Source organism: Thermobia domestica, chromosome 10 (assembly GCF_964235325.1).
Source record: "Thermobia domestica chromosome 10, izTheDome1.hap1.1, whole genome shotgun sequence".
Classification (NCBI taxonomy): Eukaryota; Metazoa; Arthropoda; class Insecta; order Zygentoma; family Lepismatidae; genus Thermobia; species Thermobia domestica.
In genome coordinates, this window is record NC_137463.1 from 3390225 (window position 1) to 3416099 (window position 25875).

The following is a 25875-nucleotide window of genomic DNA, read 5'->3' on the forward strand; positions in this document are numbered from 1 at the left end:
ACTCATAAAAATAAGATCAGGAGGGAAGAAAAGAGAAAATCCAGCGCAGGTGTTCATGAAAATGACAATGTAGCCGGAAAATCTATTAGAGGAGTCTTCTTCGATGGAAGAAATGACCAAACCCTAACGCAAGAGAAAAAAGGAAAACATTGGCATCAACGGCAAATCGAAGAACGCTTAACAATAGTGGAAGAATCAGGTTCAACATATTTGGGCCACGTAGTAAGGAAGTCTAGTAGTGGAGAGGACATCACCATGTCCGTTCACGAATTTCTGGATGAAAACGGATGTCAACGTTGTAGCAGCTGACTATGACTGTACATCAACCAACACAGGACGATTTAACGGGGCTCTGCCTTGTTTGAAAAAAAAGAGACTAAATCAAGAACTTCAATGGATCGTTTGTCTTCTTCACGCTAATGAACTACCGCTTTGTCAATAAGACATTACGACGGAGAACATCGGGTCCAAAATCACTTTCGTGACCCATCGGAAGAAAGATCGACAACTGCGAGGAAACTCTCTTGGTAAAATTTCAAGTAATAAATCTTGACTCGTTGGATGAATTCGTAAAAGTTGAAGACTTCAGTGCAGATCAACAATATTTACTAGCAATGCGCAGAACAATTCTCTCAGGATACCGTTCTTAAAACTTGGCGAACAAGAAACCCGGTCTAGTGGTCTAGTCACGTTGGCTCACCACTGCATGTCGCATTCTTCATTTGTACATTATGCGAGACCTTGCGAGGCATTGATGTGTTTTGTATAATACATCGTTAAGGTGTACGCCGGTCTAGTTTGCCATCAAGCAAAAGCCGTCGTGTTGTGTAGGACCGCTGCATTTGTGGAATTTTGGACGACTAGCCCAATTTCTACCCATGGAGCCTAAGCAGATAGTATTTTCTGTATTGCATACGAATGACTTCTTCGTTCACCAGGAAAACTTGCTTCTCGGGGTGATCACGAATGATAGTCCGAAAATTCGTACACTTGGTTGAAGGAGGCTTAAGAAAGCCTGCCATAAAAAATAAAAACGTCAATCCGAGAATTCACAGTTCCTAAAATAAATTTTCACGCGGACGATTACTACGACATGGTGGAGTGGGTAAATTTGTCTCCAACAGAACTTCCACTCACAAAGATGGTCTCTTCGATGACAAGATTGAGGAAAATATTAAGTCAGCTGCAATGCCCGGAGAAGAAATAACAGCGATTCCGGGCCATACCAAAGCAGTAGAGCGAAGGGTGCGTTTGGTAACTCAAGCTTCTCAACCCGTGTGTGGCCGGCAAGTCACGACGGATTCATACGCTATGCCTTACTTTCTCGCAAGGAAATGCCAACATTTGGGTCGAAAAAAGACTATGCCATACAGAAAAGCAATACAAGTGCGTGAGGATAAAATAAGGCCATGACAGAAAATTAAACAGGTGAAAGGGTGGAACTGGAAGTGCAGTCACCTCCTCGTGAGATGAGTTGTGGGTTATTTTGGCTTAATAATAAATGATCGAGAATGTTGATAATGAATTGCATTACAGCCAAAAAGTACACTCTATTCTTAGGCTAAAAAAAACCACTTTTTATACATACATATAAAAAAAACGCAACTTTCTTGCCTTAAGCGTTGAAATTTAACTAATTTAATCGACGACCTGCACATAAGTGTTCTTTGGAAAGGTGAATTACTTATAGTTAAAACTGTCCCAAAGGTTGCATCTTTAAAAAATTGGGAATATATGCAATTTATACAGCCCAAAACGTGAAATATTGTATTGTGTAATGTGTGTTGCATACGTTTGCCATAAAACCTTGATGCGGCACATGAAGACGTTGACTAACAAGTCTGAAAAAAATCTGGTACACTTTGCTCACTAAAAGACACCTTTTCGCCAAATCGATTTTTGAAAAAAAGTTGAAATTCGGCCCATCCTATTGAATAATCTCTGAAAGTTGAAAATAAAAATAATTAAATTTACTATTTTAAAAATACAAAATGTACTAAAGTATTAAACACTTCCATTATACATCTAGGTAAAACTTCTCTTTCATTAAACCACGATTTAGTTTAAACCTCTTTCAAGAAATAAAGTCAAACTCTTGGGAAAAAATGCGTTCAGCGATAAAGTTAATATTATCTGCTTTTCATTAAGCATGTTAAATTTTCATTGATGGCTAAAAAAATCTCTCCCCTTTTCCCTTTTACTTGGGATTTCAATCAATTAGGAGAAAGGTGACAATCTACTCCACATTCGAAAAATCTTTAATGTCAAGTCTTTCTAAGAAAGCACAGTATTTTAATGAAACTTCGGCTGAGTTTTCTTTGATGCTTTGCATTGAGTACAATTCTTAAGGTTGAAATTGCTTAAGATGCCTCAGCCTCATCACTGCGAAATTAAAATACCGCTAATTTTACAGTAATCATGCGATATCTTCAAACAGATAAATGACAATCGAAAAGTGGAACAAGAGCTCGCTAGACAATATTATTTTACATGTGATAACGTTATCACGACCCATTTATCTGCTTTCGATTTCCAGCCATTTAGAAAATCGGCGTTTATTTTGGCGTTTATAAACGGCTGCACGCGGAAAGCTACGAGGTGATTGGTGATACCGGAATGGAATAAATATGTGAAGACAATACTTAAATACTCTTGCAGTATTCGGAATGGATTAAATATGTGAAGACAATACTTAAATACTCTTGCAGAATTCGGAATGGAATAAATATGTGAAGACAATACTTAAATACTCTTGCAGTATTCGGAATGGAATAAATATGTGAAGACAATACTTAAATACTCTTGCAGTATTCGGAATGGAATAAATATGTGAAGACAATACTTAAATACTCTTGCAGTATTCGGAATGGATTAAATATGTGAAGACAATACTTAAATACTCTTGCAGTATTCGGAATGGATCAAATATGTGAAGACAATACTTAAATACTCTTGCAGTATTCGGAATGGAATAAATATGTGAAGACAATACTTAAATACTCTTGCAGTATTCGGAATGGAATAAATATGTGAAGACAATACTTAAATACTCTTGCAGTATTCGGAATGGAATAAATATGTGAAGACAATACTTAAATACTCTTGCAGTATTCGGAATGGAATAAATATGTGAAGACAATACTTAAATACTCTTGCAGTATTCGGAATGGAATAAATATGTGAAGACAATACTTAAATACTCTTGCAGTATTCGGAATGGAATAAATATGTGAAGACAATACTTAAATACTCTTGCAGTATTCGGAATGGAATAAATATGTGAAGACAATACTTAAATACTCTTGCAGTATTCGGAATGGAATAAATATGTGAAGACAATACTTAAATACTCTTGCAGTATTCGGAATGGAATAAATATGTGAAGACAATACTTAAATACTCTTGCAGTATTCGGAATGGAATAAATATGTGAAGACAATACTTAAATACTCTTGCAGTATTCGGAATGGAATAAATATGTGAAGACAATACTTAAATACTCTTGCAGTATTCGGAATGGAATAAATATGTGAAGACAATACTTAAATACTCTTGCAGTATTCGGGATGGAATAAATATGTGAAGACAATACTTACATACTCTTGCAGTATTCGGAATGGAATAAATATGTGAAGACAATACTTAAATACTCTTGCAGTATTCGGGATGGAATAAATATGTGAAGACAATACTTACATACTCTTGCAGTATTCGGAATGGAATAAATATGTGAAGACAATACTTAAATACTCTTGCAGTATTCGGAATGGAATAAATATGTGAAGACAATACTTAAATACTCTTGCAGTATTCGGAATGGAATAAATATGTGAAGACAATACTTACATACTCTTGCAGTATTCGGGATGGAATAAATATGTGAAGACAATACTTAAATACTCTTGCAGTATTCGGGATGGAATAAATATGTGAAGACAATACTTAAATACTCTTGCAGTATTCGGGATGGAATAAATATGTGAAGACAATACTTAAATACTCTTGCAGTATTCGGGATGGAATAAATATGTGAAGACATTCAGTAATACCAGAAACATTATTTTTGTTAACAAAACTCATCTATAGGTATATACCGATAATAGCGCATAGATATATTTATTTTTATCTAACAAAATATAATTTTCCTTGTTTCTAAGGTAAAAGCCGCAGAAATTATTGATACTTACTATGATAGTTGTAACAATATATGTTCTATTCTTTTCAATGTCCGAATGGGGCCGAAGTCTCACGTATTTGGGTGCTACTGGTGTGAAGCCGCCGACATCTGACCACTGTGCTACCTGCAGATAGAAAAATCACATGTTAGCATATATAGTACTGAGGAATGTAATGTGATGTTTAATAAGCTAACTACCTACGTTTGTTTGGAAATAAATATATTTGAATATACAGGGTGTCCAGGCTAGAGATATACAAAACCAACACAGTACAAATAAAAAGCGAATAGATAGATATTTTCAGGCAAATGGTATATAATTCGAGAAGAAATATCTTCGTTTGTATGACCAGATTGGCAACGCTGCAACCACCATGTTGCGCGCTATATACTGGGAAATCTCCAATTGTTTCATGGAAGTGTGCTTCATTTGATGTTCATGCTGTGGATTCCACAGCGAAGAGTGAAGTGCTTGTTCTGGCCTCAGTTGTTCAAGGAATTTCATTTTCTAAGTATGCAAATATATGTGCATAATATTGTGAACTGTTAAACGAACAAATCCTAATCAGTCAAGTCGAGTCAAGTCAAGTCAAAAGCGAATGAACGGTCAGTGATTTATTTATTTATTTACCCCCAACAGAGTACAAGCTCCAGTTACAGGAGGCTTACGTAAGATAGTGTTGTATACGTATTATACAAAAACACACACAATACAAAAAGAAAAAACACACACACACAAATACAAAAAGAATGAAATGAAGAAATTACAAAATTAAACAAAATATTCATATTATTTGTAAAAATGTAACATCTAAAAAACTTCACACTCACTTCCACAAGAAATAAGTAAAAATAAAATTAAGTAAAAATACATTTTTTTAAAAAAATCACTTAATGTTAATAAGAGCCTCATGTACTCATTTACAGATTAAACATTTTTTATAACATCAGTTATAAAATATTTTACGTTTTATAAACCTTCTCTAATTTCTTCTTGTAATCCATAATATTTTCGATAAAATCCAAATCTATCTCTTTCTGTGTTGTCACTATTCCATTATACTTTGAACATATTCTTATAAGTGGTGAATTTCTGTAAGTTTCTGTTCTGGCCACCTTGCAATAAAATAGTTCTCGATTTCTTAAATGATTTTGTTTTTATACATTAAAACTAATTTTATCTAAAAAGGAAAGGTTTTGTACTATTCCATTTATGACTTTATAGAGAAATAGTTGTTCAAAAATATTTTCTCCTGTTAGTTAATCATATAAAGTCAAACTCTTTCAATAGTGCAACATACGGTATTTTATTTTCATAGGCGGACATGTTAAACTTTTTAAAATATATTGTTCGAGCTGTCCCTGGAGAAACTACTGATATGGAAAAATTACGTTGGAATTTGTTCGAACTGTCCCTGGAGAAATTACTGATATGGGAAAATTTCTTTTGAATTTGTTCGAACTGTCCCTGGAGAAATTACTGATATGGAAAAATTTCTTTTGAATTTGTTCGAACTGTCCCTGGAGAAATTACTGATATGGAAAAATTTCTTTTGAATTTGTTCGAGCTGTCCCTGGAGAAATTACTGATATGGAAAAATTTCTTTTGAATTTGTTCGAACTGTCCCTGGAGAAACTACTGATATGGAAAAATTTCTTTTGAATTTGTTCGAACTGTCCCTGGAGAAATTACTGATATGGAAAAATTTCTTTTGAATTTGTTCAAGCTGTCCCTGGAGAAATTACTGATATAGAAAAATTTCTTTTGAATTTGTTCGAGCTGTCCCTGGAGAAATTACTGATATGGATAAATTTCTTTTGAATTTGTTCGAGCTGTCCCTGGAGAAATTACTGATATGGATAAATTTCTTTTGAATTTGTTCGAGCTGTCCCTGGAGAAATTACTGATATGGAAAAATTTCTTTTGAATTTGTTCGAGCTGTCCCTGGAGAAATTACTGATATGGATGACACTCTGCGAAGAGTCTAAAGCATGACTTGCAAGTACAACAAAAGGCAGATTGTATGAAAGCATGCGTTTCAAGTGCAAGCGTAGAAAGCCAAAAGCCAACCACGCGCCAACTGGACGAAACCTTTTTTGCTACTAGTTAACAAAGGTTTGTGATGAAGAAACACTGTGTGCGGGAGTTTTCTCGAGATTCTCCCGTTTCCTCACAGCTTTGTCATTTCCAGCATTATCACCCAACTCATCATTACCGTCTCCCTTAGCCACGTTACATAATCGTGGGACGTTAAACTGGTATATTTTACTTCCAATGCCTATGCATAATATATTTTCTTTACATGATACAATTACAACAGAAATGATCATTGTGAATTTAGATATACGAAACTAAGGAAATTATACATATTTATATAACCTAAATGAATCGCCACCATTCCTTAAATTATGTGAGTGTTACAATATTTCCGTCTGTTCAACTTAACTATTCTTTTTAATTTATTTAGCTATTTTTGGGCTCATTAATGTAGTGTGTTAACGAAAGTTCTGTTTTTGTAGTTCATTCATCCTCGTACCATTCAGTTGTGTTAATGACGAAGTAGCGGCTGTCGAGGGAAGTCACATCGAAATTTTTTTTCTATATAAAAAAAATGAAATGAAATCTTTTAGTTTTACGTCCAACGTTTATGCCAGCTTAAATAAATGAATGTTAAATAAATATGGCAGCTAGGCTAAAGAAAACACTGATGATGAGTAATGAATGAAATGGTGGAATGAATCAAGTGGGAGAAAACGGGAGAACTCCGACAAAAACCCACGAGCACGGTGTTTGTCCACCAGAAAGCCCACTTGGCGCGGGTACGGACCGAACCACGGACCACAGTTAAACGCTCTACCACTGAGCCACCTTTTCCCTCTTTTCTTACAAATTAAGGTCCTTCGCAGACTACGCGACTTCATGTGCCGAAGACGCGCGACATTTTTTTTTTTTTTGCAGGGTATAAATTCTTATTTGTTACAATGGGTGAGGCGCAGGACCTTTGCACACTACGCGACAAGCGTGACACTGTCGCAGGCTTATCGCGGGAACCTGTCACTTGCGAAAAGTAAGACCTTCGCATACTACGCGACTTCGTGTGTTGACAACTTATCTTTCAAGCTTCCCGATATTCATTGTAAAGATGAGCTCAATGGAACCTTTCGATACAGACGCTTTCGTTGTAGAAATTCAGGCACAACCTAGTGTACCTAACTCCAGCAATGATTTCTATAGCAACAGAATTGAAAAGACGAAAGGATGGGAAAAAGTGTGTTGTGCATTCCATAGTGGATTCATGGATATGCCATCGAAAGAGAAGAATCGTATCGGTAAGTACACTGGAGGTTGCTATTTTATCTGTCTTACATTTTCCAAAATTCGGTACCAGGCCGATGAACTGTTTGATGGAAATTGCAACATAAAACTACATTGTTTATCACTTCACTTTACTATTTGAAATTAGACTTTAAAAAAATAGTATAAATGACCAGATATTCCCAAATATATTTTACACATTCACAAACTGCGATCCCCCAGGCCAATATGTAATTTTATAGCATTTCGTTATTTTTATATGTTCTGTGTATTTAACATGTATACTGTACGAAAATATGAAAAACAATGTTGTATAAGAACTTAGGCATAACGCTGATGCCTCGTCGCACTCCATAATGAAATTTATAAGGAGAAGCCGCGAGGCATGAAGTTAATACCTCATGTAGTCACTGGCGGATTTAGCAATATACAGACTAGGCCCCGGATTTAGTCCGGGGGTCAAGAGAGACCGCCAACTCCAGGCTACATACGTACTCCTTAGGCCTATGGATGTGCTTACACTTTGTCGTTAAAGAATATAACAGATTGTTTAATATTACGGCAATTGCATACAAACTATATAAAGTGCATTGTCCCCTTGTTCTGGTTAAAATAAAAAGTCACATTCCCGCGACACGTGAAGTAAGATCTAGCACCTTTCTAATCGCGGGTGTGTCGAATATCAGCGACGCGACAACACAGCCTATCGCGCGTCTTTGACATACGAAGTTGCGTAGTCTGAGGAGAAAATTTGCCATTGAAGAGAATTTACCTAATGCAGTGGCGTACTTAGACGTTCACCAAGGGAGCATGTAATCTTGCTTAAGGGGATATGCATAGGCCACTGACCTAATATACTAATTCTTGTATATCTGAGTTGGTATCGAGCCAGGAACCCCTCGGACTAGAGGTAAACGCTCTACCATTGAGCTCCATTACACAGTGTAAGTTCTTTTATTATTCTATATTGCTTTCTTTTCAAAGAAACCGTTCATACTACCCCTTCTTTGAAGTAACTTCAAAATATTGAAATTATGCTTATTATTTATTTCAAAAAATGTAACAAGAGAAAATTGGTCGTTTACGTAGAAGACTTGTTTTGGTTGACTTTTATCTTGTGTTGTGTAACTTTAAAAGCTTTGCCCTGTTAACCAATCACGGTTGCTTTTGTTTACCCGTGATTGAACTTGTAGCCATTCTTGCAACCAGTGCAAATTTACACAGGAATTTCGAGGGGGAAGCCTTCTGGTCTTCCTATGTCAACCTCCCTCAATAGCTGACACACTCCGCAAATAGTCTGGACACCGTGCGGCGTTCGGTGGGTGGGTGGAGGAATCGGTAATCAAGAACAACCAGATTCCACACAAGTTAGCATGCATCGGTTCCAAGTAGTTCACAGGAAATCCCACGAGCGGCGCCACAAGACACACTTCCAGGAAATTTACTCCGCGGAAATTCTGCTGTTGGACACAAGGTGACAGGAAGAACGTTTACCATTTTTTTAAAGTTGAACGAGGAAAATACGGAAGTAGGGATTATTTTCTAAATATTGTTTTTACAAAACTTCTACCTCTACATATTCTACATTTTTTAAAAAATATTAGTTCCTAGTTTAGGATTGTTGTATATAGTAAAAAAAAAAAGTTATGTTAATTTGACACACCGCTTCTTTGTTACCTTGGTGGTGTTAAAGTTTGTCACATGCCTAGTGCTACTTCAGGTTCAACGAATTTTGGACTAAATTGTTAAAATGGTAACGGTTAAATGAACTACATGACATGGTATTTATGGATTGAAATACACTGAAATAAGTGGAAGAAGATCAATAACTGATGGCATCACTGGTGATCATGCAAATTTTGTTAGAATTTCCATTCGCTTATATATCTGAGTGATAGATTACAAAACTGGGTTGTTCATTACTTAATATAAATATCAATATAGCATATAAAATTTTGCGCATAGTTAAAAATAAAAGATAAAAACAAATGTTCAGTGTAGTTACATAGACATTTACTATATCGTTGCAAGGGAAGTGTGCGCTACGAATTGTAGCATACCTGTATCAATTCGATACAAAAGATTTTGAGGTGTTAGCTGTGATGCCTTTTACAACGCCATAATCCTTAACAAAAGAAAGGAGTTGCTGATCGATGACGAAAATACAATTCCTGTTAATAGTACATTGGTGATTTGTCTTTACCATGTGAGTTGGTGTATTACTAAGGATACAGGGTATATATTAAAAGAACAGCTTTTCTCTGTTGCTAAGTCAGCTTTCAATTGTTTATTAACTTAGTTCTTTAACACCATTATCGTGTTATTTTCACAACATTCCATACCGGATCTATGATAAACCGGTACATGGGCCCCTGTGTTAACTGCATCACCGTGTATAAACTGTATAACTTGATATAACGAAAAAATGACATCTTTCAGTTTAACGTCTCACGATTAGTCCGTTAGACTAGAGGAAAGTATGACTAAGACAAATGAATGATAATGGAAGCATCGGTGAAATGAGAATGTGGGAGGAAACAGGAGTACCACGAGGAAACCCACGTGCATGATGTTGTCCACCACAAATTTACTTAGCCGGGGATCGAACTACGGACACCACATACCGGAGGTAAGAGCTCTACCACAGAGCCTCCGTGTCTTCAAAATATTGGTATAACACATTAAAAATGATAGCCATACCAGGACCATTGTGTTAAATTGGATCCAGGCCCGTATCCACGGGGGGCAAGAGGGGGCCGGGCCCCCCCTAAATTTTGCCTGGCCCCCATAAAATTTCATGGTAGGCTTGCAAATGAACTATAATATGGTGATGAAGTATAATATGATTGGGTCGGCCCCCCCTAACTTCTACCGCCCTCCCTAAAATTTTGGGCTGGCTACGGGCCTGATTGGACCAGAACCAGGAATGTGTTAAATTTAAGTTGTATTAACATTATTTTTGCTGTGTAGACTATATAACAGCCATATGAGCTCAATATCTCAGATATATAAAATATTATCAATTTTTTCGCGTTAATGCAATTTATGATGCACTTGAAAGCTGCAACAAAGGAATGATTTTACTTGTTTCGTTTGGACATTATTTTTAGCAGAAAGATGAAGTAAATATAAAAATAATCTATATATTAATAGCGGTGTCTGTGAACAAAAAACGTCAGATCCAAATTGAAAGTGTTTGTGACTCTTAATCTTTTGAACCACTCCACCGATCTCGATCAAATTTTTGACGTAGATGCTGTTCTGGCCTGGGTGTGTTTTTAGCTATTCACTTTGACGGTAGAACGTAGGGGAGGGGAGGAGAGGGAATTATAAAAAAAATAAGTAAAACAATAACTCTTGAACCAAACGACCGATGTCGATCAAACTTTTAACATAGATGAGGTTTGAACCTGGGATATTTTCATCATTTTACTTTGACGGCACAATTAGAGGAGGGTGAGAGGGAACATATATGTAAAAAAAAAAAATAAAAGTGATTGTCTTTGTGACTTCATCACGCTTAAACCACTGAACCGATCTTAATCAAATTATCAACATAGATGAAGTTTGGACCTGGTGTGGTTTTTATCATATCTCTTTGACGGTAGAACTTCGGGTAAGAGGAGGAGAGAGGATATATAAAACTTAATAACTCTTGAACCACCCGACCGACCTCGATCAAATTTTCAACATACATGACATTCGGGCCTGGGATAATTTTTATCATGCCGTGCCCCGCAACATGGAGAGGGGAGAGGGATATAAAAAAATCACCGAAAATGACCAATATTAAAGAGCGCTTTAGTAATAGTAAAAACGGAACATATTACTGTTTTTCCTTAATTTAACCGAGGGAAGTCAGAGTGCGTCTTAGATTCGAGGGCTTTTTAAACTCAAGTAATTATCGAGAAACTCTTAATTAAAGGTATTATTAACGTGTTATTAAAACTACTTTGCTAGCCATAAATATTTTTAATTTTGTATCATATTCAATTATTCAGACAACAATAGTGCCCTGCGCAAGTGCGGCTTTGCTAGTTACATTTATTTCTCTAGATATTCTGATAAAAATACGATCTTATATATATTTTACGGTTGTTGTATAGAAATTTTGGAATTCCGATCTGGCCACATTGTGTGTACGAGTAAAATTTCTATTAGAAGTGTACCGGTACTTTGGTAATTGATTCATGGTGCATTGACAGTTACTCTATAAAACGATTCTTTAGAAATATCTACATACTTAAAAATCGATGATTTTAGGATAGGCATAACTTTCAATCCCATCTGATTTTGGGAACAATGAAGTCACATTGGTAAGGAAAGAACATACCAACGTTTTCACTATAAATTACCTATACGATGCATCTCATAAAATTGGCTCATACTTTAGCAAATCTGGCACAACAAAAGGTTTAATTTTCTCAGAATCCCTCCAAGTTACTACATCAAAGAAGGAGGCGGTAACCTAACATAACCTTAGTAGCTACCGTATTTCAGAGGGATAATAGGTTTAAAAAAAAAAACACTGAAATGCGTCAAGTAAAACATGTAATAGGTAATTTATTTTATCACCATGTCATCATTTCTCGTTAGATGGTAATAGTGAGAAATCAATTATTACAAAACAACGTAATGGGTTTATGTTACAGCTTAAAACAATGATACACTCTCCATCATATACTAAGAAAAGAACATGCTACAGACTGTGTTCCAATATCTTATTTACTTTGAAACATAGTTATAAGCTTGTATCGCAAGTAATATGGCACAGTAGAACTGGAAGAAACATTATCTATTCTGGCATCGGAATAGGTTATATAGTGACTTAAGTGAATCAGTTTTATCATGTTTCTCTGTTTATGTTTACTTGCAAGCAGAACAGGTGGAAGTATCTATCTCATAAAACCGTGCAAGACGTGTTCTGAATCAAAAATGTTGGGTGTTTATGTATACAAGGTGTTTCAAATGTCCCTTTATAACAAAATGTAAGACTAGAAACCGTCTCCAAATATGATGTTTTCAATCTAAAGTGAAGCACTTTTTTAAATCGGACGAGCCGTTTGGGATGTACACTCTTTATGCGCTCAATGTTAAATGAAAATGCAACGTTACCATTTACATGCACTCGCAACATAAGTAAATGAAGTTGGTCATCGACACGTTAGTGTAGAACAGTCACTTCATTCACTTATGTTGTGGATCGCGCAACGTTCGAGGAGAGAGAAACTTGAAAGTAGAACAGACGTTTGTAGAAAATGGCAGAATGAAACAAAACATGATGTCTGATTTACGGCAAAGACTCTTGTGCTGGATTATATTATCCACTCGAAATCAGTAACAATGCTGGAGGAGGCAAGAGAATGGACACATACAGGTTTACACCATCAACCCCCCTCTCGAATGACCCCCAGACATGTTGTATTGTAATATATTTGAAATAATATGAAACTTATTTGTATCTACAAAAAATCTCCCCCGAAAATGTATCTGCAGCTCCGCTTAGTCCCACCTAGAAATTGAAATACATCTTCCTTTGAGAAAGTGTAAAATAAGCTAGTATTTAGCCCCACAAATAACTGAAAGAGAGATGAAAAACATATTTTTAAGAACTCACCTTAACCATAGCACTATTGACGGTCATTTCAACAACATGTAACGTGTAATTGTATCGGCGTCCATCGTCATTAAATCTTATCTCGCCTGTTAAGCCTTCCATCTCTACCTGAAAAGCACAATTAGGATTCGTATGTAGAAACATCCTTAAAATTACTTAGAAGTTTCTCCTCTGTATTAGAAGCAGTGCCAGATTTACGTATATATAAGCTAAACAAGTTATAGCTTAGGGCTCCACCACCTTTGGGGTCCAAAAATTAAAGGAAAAAATTGAATGCACATTTCCAAAATATTAAAAAAAAAATAAATAAAGTAAAATCTACATATAGCAACAGTGCTTAGTTTGTGTAGGTCCCTATGATGTAAGTAAAGGGGCTCCTTCTGCTACTGTGCTTCCTAAAATAATACGAAGTTTCTTCATTTCTGTATATAGGGTCCTATGTTTATGTGGACACATAAAGGGCCCCATTATGTTCAGTAGCTTAGGGCCCCACCAAACCTAAATCCAGCTCTGATCAGAAGATACAGAATCTTAAAACAAGCTATGATGCAAGTGATAGATTTTTTGGTTTTACATTTTTTTCTTGTTACTATAAATTTCGACTATACTCTTATCATGTCAGTAAAGAGCAGGGCTCGAAAAACCCCGGGCGTCAAGTCGTAGTGGGAACTGGAAATACGAATTTGGCGCTGAGCTAATTTAAGGCCAAGGCATGTAGACCTATATATCAAATCGAATTAGTATTTTTATAATATGGACTCATAATCAAGCTATGTTTGCTCTATACAAATTAATGCTTTGGGTATAATTTCGGAAGTGGGTGCAGGAGACACTTAGGGAAACATTGAAGTAAGTACTATACTTATTTTAAATATTGTAAGGATCCTACCTTTCTGTGTGAATACATGTTATTCAAGCAACACGTGCTACTGTTTATAAGCATCTGTGCAGCAGACGATACACATAAAACCAGGAAAATACGAAGACAACACGACGGGAACAGATGAAGAACGAATCAACCAAAAATGGCCTATAAAACGGATCCGAAGAGGATAGAAGTGTTAATGAACCACTGATCACTTAACCTACACTTGCTCCTAAATTAAAAGAAAATTTAGAATATGTGAAATCCGTTAATCAAAGTTGCCGGTATAAAGTGTTCAAAAGTAAGAAACAATATATACGTAGATTATTAGCAGCACCAGTTGTGACAAAGACACAGTTGCCAACCCTTACCAATATCTTCAAAATGTTGCAAAATCTAAAGGAAATTGTAACAAACCTTTTTAAAAAATGTTTAAAAAAGGTACAGAAAAAGAGCCTGTAAAATCTTTGAACTTAAATCATGAAAATGTAGATCAAATTGTGTATTTAACAAAACAACAGGAGGAATCGTTAGCTTCGTGTTTAGTAAGGATGGAGCAGCTTAAAGATGACAATTTTGTACTTAAAAAAAAACATTTGAAAGAAAGACAACTACAGTTGAATGTTCTAGAGCAGTACAGCAGAGAGAAATACCAAACGAGAATATTCTGTCTTGTGAAAACAATTGGAAATGTCTTGAATGTTAACAATATAGAAGAAAGTATGGACAATTGCCACAGGTTGTCAAAACATCCTCATCAGAAAACTAGTGGTATAATGGCAGCCCTTAGAGGATAGAGGTGTTATGTAACCAATTATACATTTCGAGAAAATTGACTTTCGCAACAATGTTAACATACACCCTTCAACGTTTCCAAATCTCTTCACTGGGACGAGGACTCACTAAATGATGTGTTATGTAGCATGACTAACATATAACACGTGCTTGAACCACCAGAATTTAACTTCTCGACTAACACCTTTACCCTCTAAGAGCTCCAATTATGAAGTTTGTTAGGCATTCGGACAAAGAACTGTTTTTATAAAGGGCGTCCGAGTGGAAAGAATCCTAAATAATATACAGGTAGGCTATACATATAATGAGTAATATAATGATAAGATGATAATATAATGATTCTTTTGGGCTGATAAATGAAATACAATTCAAAGAGAATTATGCATATCTGTGGCCAGTGACTCAGGCACAATTAAATTGAGACAGACGAAGGAAGACAGATTTTTTATGTACTAAAAACAACTGAAGGTGTAAAAATTTTATTGTAAATATTTCTAAGAATCATGTCTTTTGTATGTGATGGAAAATGACAGAATCTGAATATTTCTCAATCATCAAAACGTTATAGATGTGAACACGGAAATCAAATAATTTAACAGATTCACTGCCAAGGTGATATGAGGGTACTGGTGTCACGATGCCAATACAATTTCTTCTTACTTTGGCTCGATTATGGATAGTTATATCACATTTTTGTCGCGATATTTTGTTTCTTTCGAAAATGTACCAATCGGAGCCTAGCATTATATGTGATGCTCATGGCCACTCACAATAATTTGTGACAATGAGCATCATATATGGTGCTCAAGAATCTGGATAGGATGTTTGTGATATCAAACATCAGCATCATCTATGGTGTTCATGGCCCCACAGAGAAACAAGGTGAGCACCACATATGATGTTCACGGCAGTAAACCTGTTAATGGAAACTTGTTAGTAAATAATGAATACAATGTAATAATTTGAACTAAAACTTGGTTAAATCATGGAGTCTACGGCTAAGAGTTATTCGGCAATAACTATAAAGTACGGTATATCGCTCTCAAGGAATACATAAAGAAAAAGAGGGAAATATACTGTACTTATCGCAATTAAACGAGATATTATACCAAATGAGCTTTATATAGACCATAGTGAAAATAGAGAACTGTAGACTGAAAGTATTTGAGAACAAGAACTTGAGACGAATATTCAGACCGAAGAGGAACAGGAATGGGGAATTACGGAAATTTCATAACGAGAAACTGCATAGGCCTAATTTATATCGTTTACCAAACATTGTGAGGGCTATCAAATCTAGGAAATTTAAGTGGACAGGTCATGTAGCCAGGATCGAAGAAAGTAGGAACGGTTTTGAAGTTTTAACTGGAAGTCCAATTGGAAGACAATCAATAGGAAAACCTAGGTGCAGGACAATATTAAGGACAATATTAAGTATCTCCCAGAAATAGGAATATAAAGTAGAAACTGGATCCAGTTGGCTAAGGACAAAAGTCAATGAAAACCATTTGTGAACTCGGCATTGAACTTTCGCGTTCCATAGGCCAGAGAGCTAGTTAGTTAAAGCAATAATATGCAGTAATATCCATTAGTTTATTACAGTATATTTCATTCCGTCATCTACTTTAGATAATTATCTATAATCTTATACTATTTTTGAACAAAATCATAATTTGCAAAGCAGCAACATAATAATTATTGAGGACTTAAATTTGCTAGATAAATAGAACAAAATATGATTTACTGAAAGAACGATCCAATTACCGAGCATTAGCTAATTTTCTGAATCTTTATAATTTACGATCAAAAAAGTAATGGGAAAACTTTAGGTCGAATATTAACAAACGTAATAACATATATTAATATTATCCAAGATCATTTTTCTGTAGTTAAAATCGATGTGTCTCATTCTGCCTTGTGTATAGATGTTATGAAAATTGTAAACATACTGAAAATGTGATAAGTATGATTTCCAAAAAGCAAATTATTTTAAAATGTATAAAAGTTTCAGAAGTATCGATTGAACTGCCTTATTCGGACCTAGGCACCAGTTCTGAAAACCAGGAGACATAATAATACCAATCTAATCCGATATTAGGTCTACATGAAATAACCTTAAGTAACCTAGGTGCCAGACTGTAACGTATATCCTGTCACTATGGAGAGCTGGCGACGATAGTATTATAGCGACGGTAGTATTATAATACGATAGTATTATAAAGACTTGGTATAAAATGTCATCTATGATTGAAACTCAAGGTTGACCGGTCAACTGATTTTATTTACCATTTCACATATACACAGCATCTAAGTTCTAGTTATCACAGTGGTGGATCCAGGGGGGGCGATTGACTTTCTTTTATATATATAAACCAATCCCAGAGTTTGGAGCTCTTAAAAGTAGCTCTAAGTAGCAGTATTACAACCAATGTTTCTTCCAGACCTGTTTTTTGAACGGGCACTGCCCCCCGGAGCTCTGAGAGTGCCTCCCCGGATGAGACCAAAATCATACGTCTACAATATAATAATAAATAGAATAGTATTAGCAGTGCCTCCCGGAACATTAAGTGTGCCTCCCCGGAACATTTTTTCTAAAAGAACGACTGATTACAATCCACCGCCTCCCCCCCAGAAGTCCGTCCTGGATCCGCCCCTGAGTTATCCATGTATGAAAAGTACAGCTAAAGTACTTGACGACATACAAGACGAACTCCTTTCTCCTCCCTGAAAATAATCTCGAAATAGAACATGCCTCACACGTCTGAAAATTCGTAATCTTTTCACTGTTAAACAAGGTAGTACACTGCAATAATTTGGAATAAAACAATGAAAGATTATGAATTTACTTGTGTCAGTAATGTTTTCACTTTAATTGAGCTCCCTCGTGGCTAAGCAGTTAGCGTACGCGTCTTTGGCGTGGGAGACCCGGGTTTGATTCCCGGCGGGAGCTCATGAGGTTCAGATTGCACGTTAATCAGCAGGTCCACGTCTCAGAGACAAACATTTGACGTTATTTCCAACTTATCTCATTAATCATTTAATAGTACATTAATTACCTTACTTACCTTACAATTGTATTTCCAAACTTTCAAGGAATTTCTGCCTCATATTATATATTGTAAATGTATTCACAACTTCAGATCGTTTATATATATAAACTAACCACTGACATGACAGCCCTTGCTGGACCTCAGTCACTCGAATACAATATATTAGTGACTGCCTAAACTACATACAACTTAGTGGCGAATGTAGTCAGTCCGTTGACTCAATATATCTCTAACAGAAGTATCTGGTCCTTTGTTGACCGCCACGTCTTTTATTCACATGACTCGCAAAAATTGCCTCATGATGCAGGGTGGACGTCGAAAATTGGGATGAACCGGCCAGGAATCAAAGCTGCAACCACGCGAACATAAGCCCGTCTAGTCACTACACTTCGAGGTCCCCATATATATTATTTTTTATAATTTTTTTGTTTGCACTTTAATATTACACTATTTCTATTTGTACCAAAATATGATAACTCTCACGCACCAATTAGATTGAAATTACAATATTTTATTATACAATTGACGTAACGTTTAATGATTATTTTGAAAAGAATGGTGTTTAATTAGTGTGGAACATGTTAAACACCCTGGAAAAAAAGCAAATTTTGTTTACCCGTTAGCCTAAAAAGGGAAAAATAAAATATTAAGAGCATAGGCTAGAAGAAAGTGAAATAAGTTACCTTTCTGAGAAATCTTGAGATTTTATCTCCGTGTTCCCAGGGAGAAACCATATCTCTGCTTGTGTTGCAATCAATGCCTTTGGATCCGTTATTGAAAATTTGACCTCGACGGAAGTTTCCTCGAAAGATATCTGGCTTCTTTCGTAAAAGTTTGTTAAACGCTTCCACCAATACAAATACCGCATCATACATCAGAGCAGCTTGAGCCTATTAGTTAAAATATTTAAAAAAAAGTATTAGTAAATATTCAGTACTTAACATGGAAACAGGAACGTAATACTTTAAGACACACAATAATATTTCATTTTCTTCATGTTGTATTCCATAGCAAAATTATATGCCTATTAACTAAATAATTCACTGCAATAAATAAATAAATAAATAAATATATATATATATATATATATATATATATATATATATATATATATATATATATATATATATATATATGGCGAAAGAAGTCTTGAGAAGGAAAAAAAAAGTACTGTTTTGTGGGACCTTGAATAAAGAGATGAGAAAAAAGATTCATCAAATGCTTCGTGTGAAATACTGTACTGTATGGAGCGGAAACAAGGTCATTACGGAAATAATGATGAATATAGACCGGATTTATATGCAAAATGCATGTTTGTAGTAACATGCAGAAATGCATGAAAAGGATCTTTTTCTTTCCGACGGACTTGTAAGGATTTGTTTGAGATGCATATAATAGCGCATATAAGTGCATTGCATGCATATTTCGTGAACTTTACAGGATACTGCATATTTCCGAATTTTATTGCTGCATACTAGCATATTTGAGAGTATATAATAAGTAAATAGGTTATATTTACAGTGAACTGAATCACTTTGTAAACGCAGATGTAGAATAACATGTACAAAATAATAGAATAAGGTGTTGTATTCTAAATTAGTCCACCTGACTTGTCTTCCACGTGGTCTTCATTGCGTAGCAGAAACAATCAGATGCCAATATCCGGAAGTAAACGTGCTTGTACCAAATGTAAAGAAAGTATTTGTAAAAGCTTCATCCGGCGTACGTATACCCTATCTTTCGCGAAGTTGCGAAAAATGTTCCGCTACTTTCGCTATCAGTTTTAACCTGATGGTTCTCGTGGCTAGAAGCTGTGTCGTATTATGTAAGTAACTGAAATCAAGTGAAGACAGTTGTAGACTGACTAAATCCCGATGATGCAGCCGCTATACATGTGTCACATTTTTATTTGTACAAGTGATAACAGAACCATTTCTCGAGAACACCTGAAATTATCAGGCAGTTAGAATCCCGTAACAATGCTTTGCAGCACTCACTCTCCTTGTTGTGCGATTAATCACAGACTTTGTAAAGTGAAACTCGCGGTGTTGCACCGTGTGTCAGATAAACTCTGCCAAATATTAGGCAAAAATCCGGATACAGGACAATCTGCGACATTGCAAATATAATTAATCTTGAAAACAAGGAATTGGAAGAGGACTTAACACACGAAGACATTTGTTTTCTACGTGCACCAGTGACTTCTACTCACGTAGAAAGGGACTTTTCGGTTTACAAAATGTTTCTCATTGATAAACGCAGAGAGTTTACAGAAGAAAACTTAAGAAAGGCGTTCACAGTTCATTGCAACATATGCCATTAAGATAAGTTTTTTTTTTTTTTTTTACGAAATTGAAATTTTATTTTCTTAGTCCATATTTCAGTGCATATGTTAAAGTTTTAAATGCATATTTTAGTGCATATTTTTGATATTTTTCGTGCATATTTGCATGCATATCTCGAGGTTGGTTTGTGCATGGAAATCCGGACTCTAATGATGAAAAACGACTTGGGGCTTTTGAAATGTGTAAGTGGGAAAGAATGGAGAGAATTAGCTGGGTCGAGTGGGAAAACGAGTGAGAGGGTTTTAGAAATTGTGGGAGAGAAAAGAACAATTTTAGATATTATTAAGAAAAGGATGAGAAACTGGTTGGGATATTGGGTAAGAACGAACTGTATGATGAGGGACGTGCTAGAGAGTATGGTGGCAGGAAAGAGAGGGAATTGGCGAAAGAGACGACAATTAATGGACAATATCGATACAGAAAAAATGTACGTGAAGACGAAGAGGTTAGAGAAAGACCGTGGAGCATGGAAGCTTCTCAATTGCGGCGAATGACCTGCTAATAATGTGGAATACCTATGATGTTGATTATATATCTGTATATATGATCTATCTGTATATATAATATATTTATATATATGATCTATCTGTATATATGATCTATATGTATATATGATCTATCTGTATATATGATCTATCTGTATATATGATCTATCTGTATATATAATCTATCTGTATATATGATCTATCTGTATATATAATCTATCTGTATATATGATCTATCTGTATATATAATCTATCTGTATATATGATCTATCTGTGTATATATAATCTATCTGTATATATGATCTATCTGTGTATATATAATCTATCTGTATATATGATCTATCTGTGTATATATAATCTATCTGTATATATGATCTATCTGTATATATAATCTATCTGTATATATGATCTATCTGTGTATATATAATCTATCTGTATATATGATCTATCTGTATATATGATCTATCTGTATATATGATCTATCTGTATATATAATCTATCTGTATATATGATCTATCTGTATATATGATCTATCTGTATATATAATCTATCTGTATATATGATCTATATGTATATATGATCTATCTGTATATATAATCTATCTGTATATATGATCTATATTCAATCTGAGTACTGTTTTATAACAATGATTATGAACTTTCGATTTTAAAATACTTCTACAAGAAAACGGAGATTCACAATCATAACAGAATAGGGATTTAACTCAACCACGCAAAGAGACATTGGTTCTTCAAATTCAGATAAATTTGAAATGTCTGCAAAAATTTATCTGTACCACATCAATGACAGCATTCTTTCAAAATGTACCTCTAATACGCTTCCTGGATATTCCAGAAGAATTCCTGAAAAAACAACTTTTGTCCATATGTTGCACGTTCTATAAAAACCGAATAAATCTATATTCATTCTTCTGCTTTAAGTTCAAGAATAACTCTCACGATCAGAAAATGATTAATTAGCTGGAATACCTGCCTCTAGTTGATGGGGACTGTGTTCTTCCTGGTTCCCCCTAGGAGAGCCGTCACTGACGCATAAAGAGTAAACATGAACTAGTGTTTGAAAATGAATTTTTGAACATTTGACATCAACCTTTCAGTTAAATGTCTTTGGGATTAAGAAAAACTACAAAATAGTAGAAGTTTCGAGAGAGAAGATGGTTAAAAGTTTCCGTGTTTGGTAAACAAAGAGTTTCTAAAGAATTTGCATTTCTGAATAATTCAGTTTCTCTCTTCTTTTCTTTCTTATTCGTTTCTCTATCCTTCCATCGTTTGTAGTTTCTTTCCCTTTTTCTCTTCCTCTTCCAACGTTCGTTCAGGTGAAAACAAGACGGAGGAAGTGCTTGGGAACTGACACGTGGTTCCTTAAGTATTCCACGGCTACAAGCCTAATGTTTGCTACTTCATTATACTTAACACAAGAGAGCAGCATTACCTGCATAAATTGAACGCTGTAAAAAGTAATTCTGTTAAATGAACTCTTCTCTTTCGTGCATCTAATAATATTAGGATAAAGAAAAATCTTCAATTGAAGTTTAGTGTAATTAAAACAAAACATACGTGGATGCTTAAGTTTACGCACTACTTAGTTCTTGTCTTCTCTTTAGAAACGTTTGAAATTCTACTTTGGTTGTACAGGGTGTTTCGCAGTACACACAAATAACGTGTAACACTGTTAAAATGTGGGGTAAAAGTAGCTAAATCTAGGGAATTCGACTTGCAGAATAGACACAAAATAACATTTCCGATTAGCAACTATTTTTTTGTGATTTTTAAATGACGATTTGGTGGTTTATTTACAAACCTAGCGACTTTTGTAACTAATGGTTCCATGCACTTTGAGCGAAAACAACAAAAATCAATGCTCCACAAAACTTGCAGATTCGTTCGCTCGACATCGCTCAATATCATGGTCGCAAAGAGTGTTTTTTACTGCACTTTTACCGACAATGAAAAATAATATTTTATCGTCAATATTTAGCGACAAAAAGTGAACTGCTCAGTCACTACAGACAAGCGACCCCGCAAACTAAACAAGACTTTCATCCTCGAATAACTATGTTCTGTATATAGTGAGAGTAGAAAAGTATAACTCATTACGAACTCCTTAAGTACAACCAAACACTCAATGCGGAGTCTTACGTTTAAGAACTGCACCGAGTCAACAAAGCAATTCAGAAAGAAAAACCAGTTAATCGGAATGCCAATCTTCTGCAACAAGACAACGCCCTTCTCATATCATCAATTTGATCAAAGCCATGATTCAAGAAGTAGAATGGGAAGTGATGTCTCATTCTGAATACTCTTCAGACTTTCCGCCAAGTTTTCATATCTTTCGAACGCTTTGCGCAATATATTGTTCAATAATGACGTGGAATCGATTACTTGGTCGGACTATTTTTTTTTTTAGTCAAGACCGAAATATTTCTATTCCCGAGGCATCGAGAAATTAATAAACAAAGAGAACACTAGCCAAACATTGATATATATAATACTGTACAGTTTAATAATATGGAGGACAAAATTTGAAAATGCAAGCACCGGCATTTTTTTACACAATTGCTCCACCTTTGTGTAGTTTTTTTTTTCAATTTGGTGATCTCTGAAACTCCCTTTGCCATTGTCCCAAACTTTCAGGATAATTCTGCGCTGTTTCGAATTGTTAATTTATTTTCAAGGTTCTAATTCGACTCCATCGCTAATAGGTACAGTTCCCAGTAATAACATTAAACTATAGAAAAGACGCTGCAACTTTCTGTGGAATAACTTAAGTTTACAAAGTCCTCAACAGTTAATAAGAGTTACAGTTTAAAAGTGTAAGTGTCAAAGACTAATGTTTCTCACAATTCTTCTCTGTATAACTGCAGAACACTTATGATATTAGATGTAATCAGGCGCTGATCCAAGGGGAGAGCTATAGGGGCTATAGCCCCCCCTTGACGCTTAGGTATACTACTGGATAAAATTGGCTTCACAGTGGATAAAGCGGCAAACTATGGTTTAGCTCCTCCATTGATCATATCCTGGATCCGCGGCTGTATATAACACACATACATAATTAAATATTGCTGCTCCAGTTTATAAAAATTATTTTAAAAATCACCACGATATCAAAATTTATCACGATAATTATTTCAATAAATTAAACTATTTTTATTCCTTTTAAACTTTTTTCCTTAATACATATCATTCATTTCGTAGAAATTAAAAATACACTTCAATCAACTATGGCTTCCCCACTTATTATATCTTTAACAGCATAAAGGAAACAAGTATAAACAAGCCTGGCCACAAGATTTGTTATCATAAGGTACGGACTATTATCCTTGTTGTCCTATAATTAAATATACATAAAGGTTATTGTTGGAATACACTTACAGATATTGAATCTTTTCCAGCTCCAGGCCATTTTTGTGGGTCTTCTTCTCTCCATTTATCGAGGAATTCCCGGACATGTCTTTTCGTAGTGTCTACAATCCTAAATCCAGTGATATTCACAGCACCAAACTCGATGACCTCGGACTCCCATCGGTCATCCATTACCTGCACAAAACAACAAAACAGTTTATTACAAAATGTAAGCATTCCTTCTATTCTTAGTAAAAATCGACACAATTACAATTAAGGCTGAATTGAAAAGCTCCCCAAGTCTATTTTTAAGTTGTTTTTTTTTTTTAATTTTATTCGTCGATATCTATAATCCAAGTTATTTTCATTTGCATAATATTACAGCCTAACTACAACTATTCAAAATCCACTTTCTAACATAAGCCTATAAATCTGAAGGAAGGGAGGGTGGACTCCTCGAATCTACAAGGCATTTTTTTAACTTAACAATTTTAACAAAATGTTATCAGCCAGTTGTTCTTTTTTGTTATTCGTTACTTATTATTAAATAGACAATTTGGCAGTGTGTTGTGAAAAATTACTTAATACTAGTAGATTTATATTTACCACTTTCAGCGTGGCCTCACTTTGAAATTATTTTTATACATAAAAGTTGCATAACACGCTTTATATAAAATTATGCTAAATTATCGTTAAATTAAATCGATTAAATTACCAACAGGCATATTAAACTGTACACAGTATTTTATGACATTTTTAATCATATTGAACCAACGGCGCAGACTTTCCAAAATTTTTGTGGATGCATATCAGTGGCGGACCGTGTTATACGTTTTCAGGGGAGTCTCGATATTTTGTGATTGATTTCCTTTCAGTTAAAATCTTTTATAAACATTGTCATATAGGGTTGAGCTGTGATAAAGTAAAATGTACAAGTACTGTAAGGATAAGTTGGAACTCAGTTGGTAACACTTCTGACTTAAACGCAAGAGGAACGGGTTCAAACCTGGGTTAGAGGTTAAGGATAAGTTACTGTAATGAATATTCTCAACGTATGTAATCGTAACATTAAGTGTATACTTTAAACAACTTACATGATGCACAATGATTGGAAGAGGTAATGATATTAACACGTTACTTAAAAAAATACCCCATTCATACAAATTAAAATGAAAAAATCTTCATAAAAGCAAATAGTTTCAATGATTTTGCAGAAAGAACTTGCAAGAATTTTGTTGTAAACATAAACTACAAAGTGGTTAACTCAAGTGTGTTGCTTAGTTGCCTTTGCACAAACACGTTTGAAACATATTATATTTCAAAGGGTAGAAATTTTAACTTTCATCTCAAAATGTTTCAATTCCTTATTATTTTTTGATAATGGTAAGTGAGAAATATTTATTTTATATTGTTTGCATTGTTTGTATTGTTTATATTGTTTGAACTAAAACGTTTGTGGGTGCGACGCACCCACAAGATTATTTGTATGGGTGTTGAAGCCCCGGAGCACCCACGCATGTATGAAACGTATATCTTAACTTAAACCTAAATATATTTATACATTTAATTCACGTATTCTCCCGTTTACTTTCCTTTATCTTTTGGTGTTATAATCATCCTTTAATTCCATTAATTTCGTTATTACTTTTCCTTTCCTTAAATCTATTTTGTAGTGCACCCAAGCTAAAGTGTCTATCTCATCTTCTAATATATATATTTTATCATCGTAAGAGCTTAATGCTAACTTGTTTTCTTCTAGAAAGTTAACTTCGGATTCTATTTTGTATTTTATATAATTCTTCTTTTTTCATAAAACAATTTTCGTAAACTTTGAAAGTTATTTTTGTTTTAACCCCACTT

At 34.8% G+C, this 25875-nt stretch overlaps 1 protein-coding gene across 3 annotated transcripts in view; it reads right to left on the reverse strand.

Moving 5' to 3' along the window:
- The window catches only part of LOC145662247 (glutamate receptor 1-like), a 1126308-nt gene that overhangs the window by 485421 nt on the left and 615012 nt on the right, over window positions 1-25875 (reverse strand). For all 3 annotated transcript variants that reach the window (XM_081727625.1, XM_081727624.1, XM_081727626.1), the window contains exons 7-10: window positions 24046-24210; window positions 18504-18710; window positions 13111-13218; window positions 4188-4301 (exon numbers count right to left, since the gene is read on the reverse strand). In XM_081727625.1, the coding sequence (XP_081583751.1) occupies window positions 4188-4301; window positions 13111-13218; window positions 18504-18710; window positions 24046-24210 (594 nt within the window). The remainder of the gene's footprint in view (window positions 1-4187; window positions 4302-13110; window positions 13219-18503; window positions 18711-24045; window positions 24211-25875) is intronic.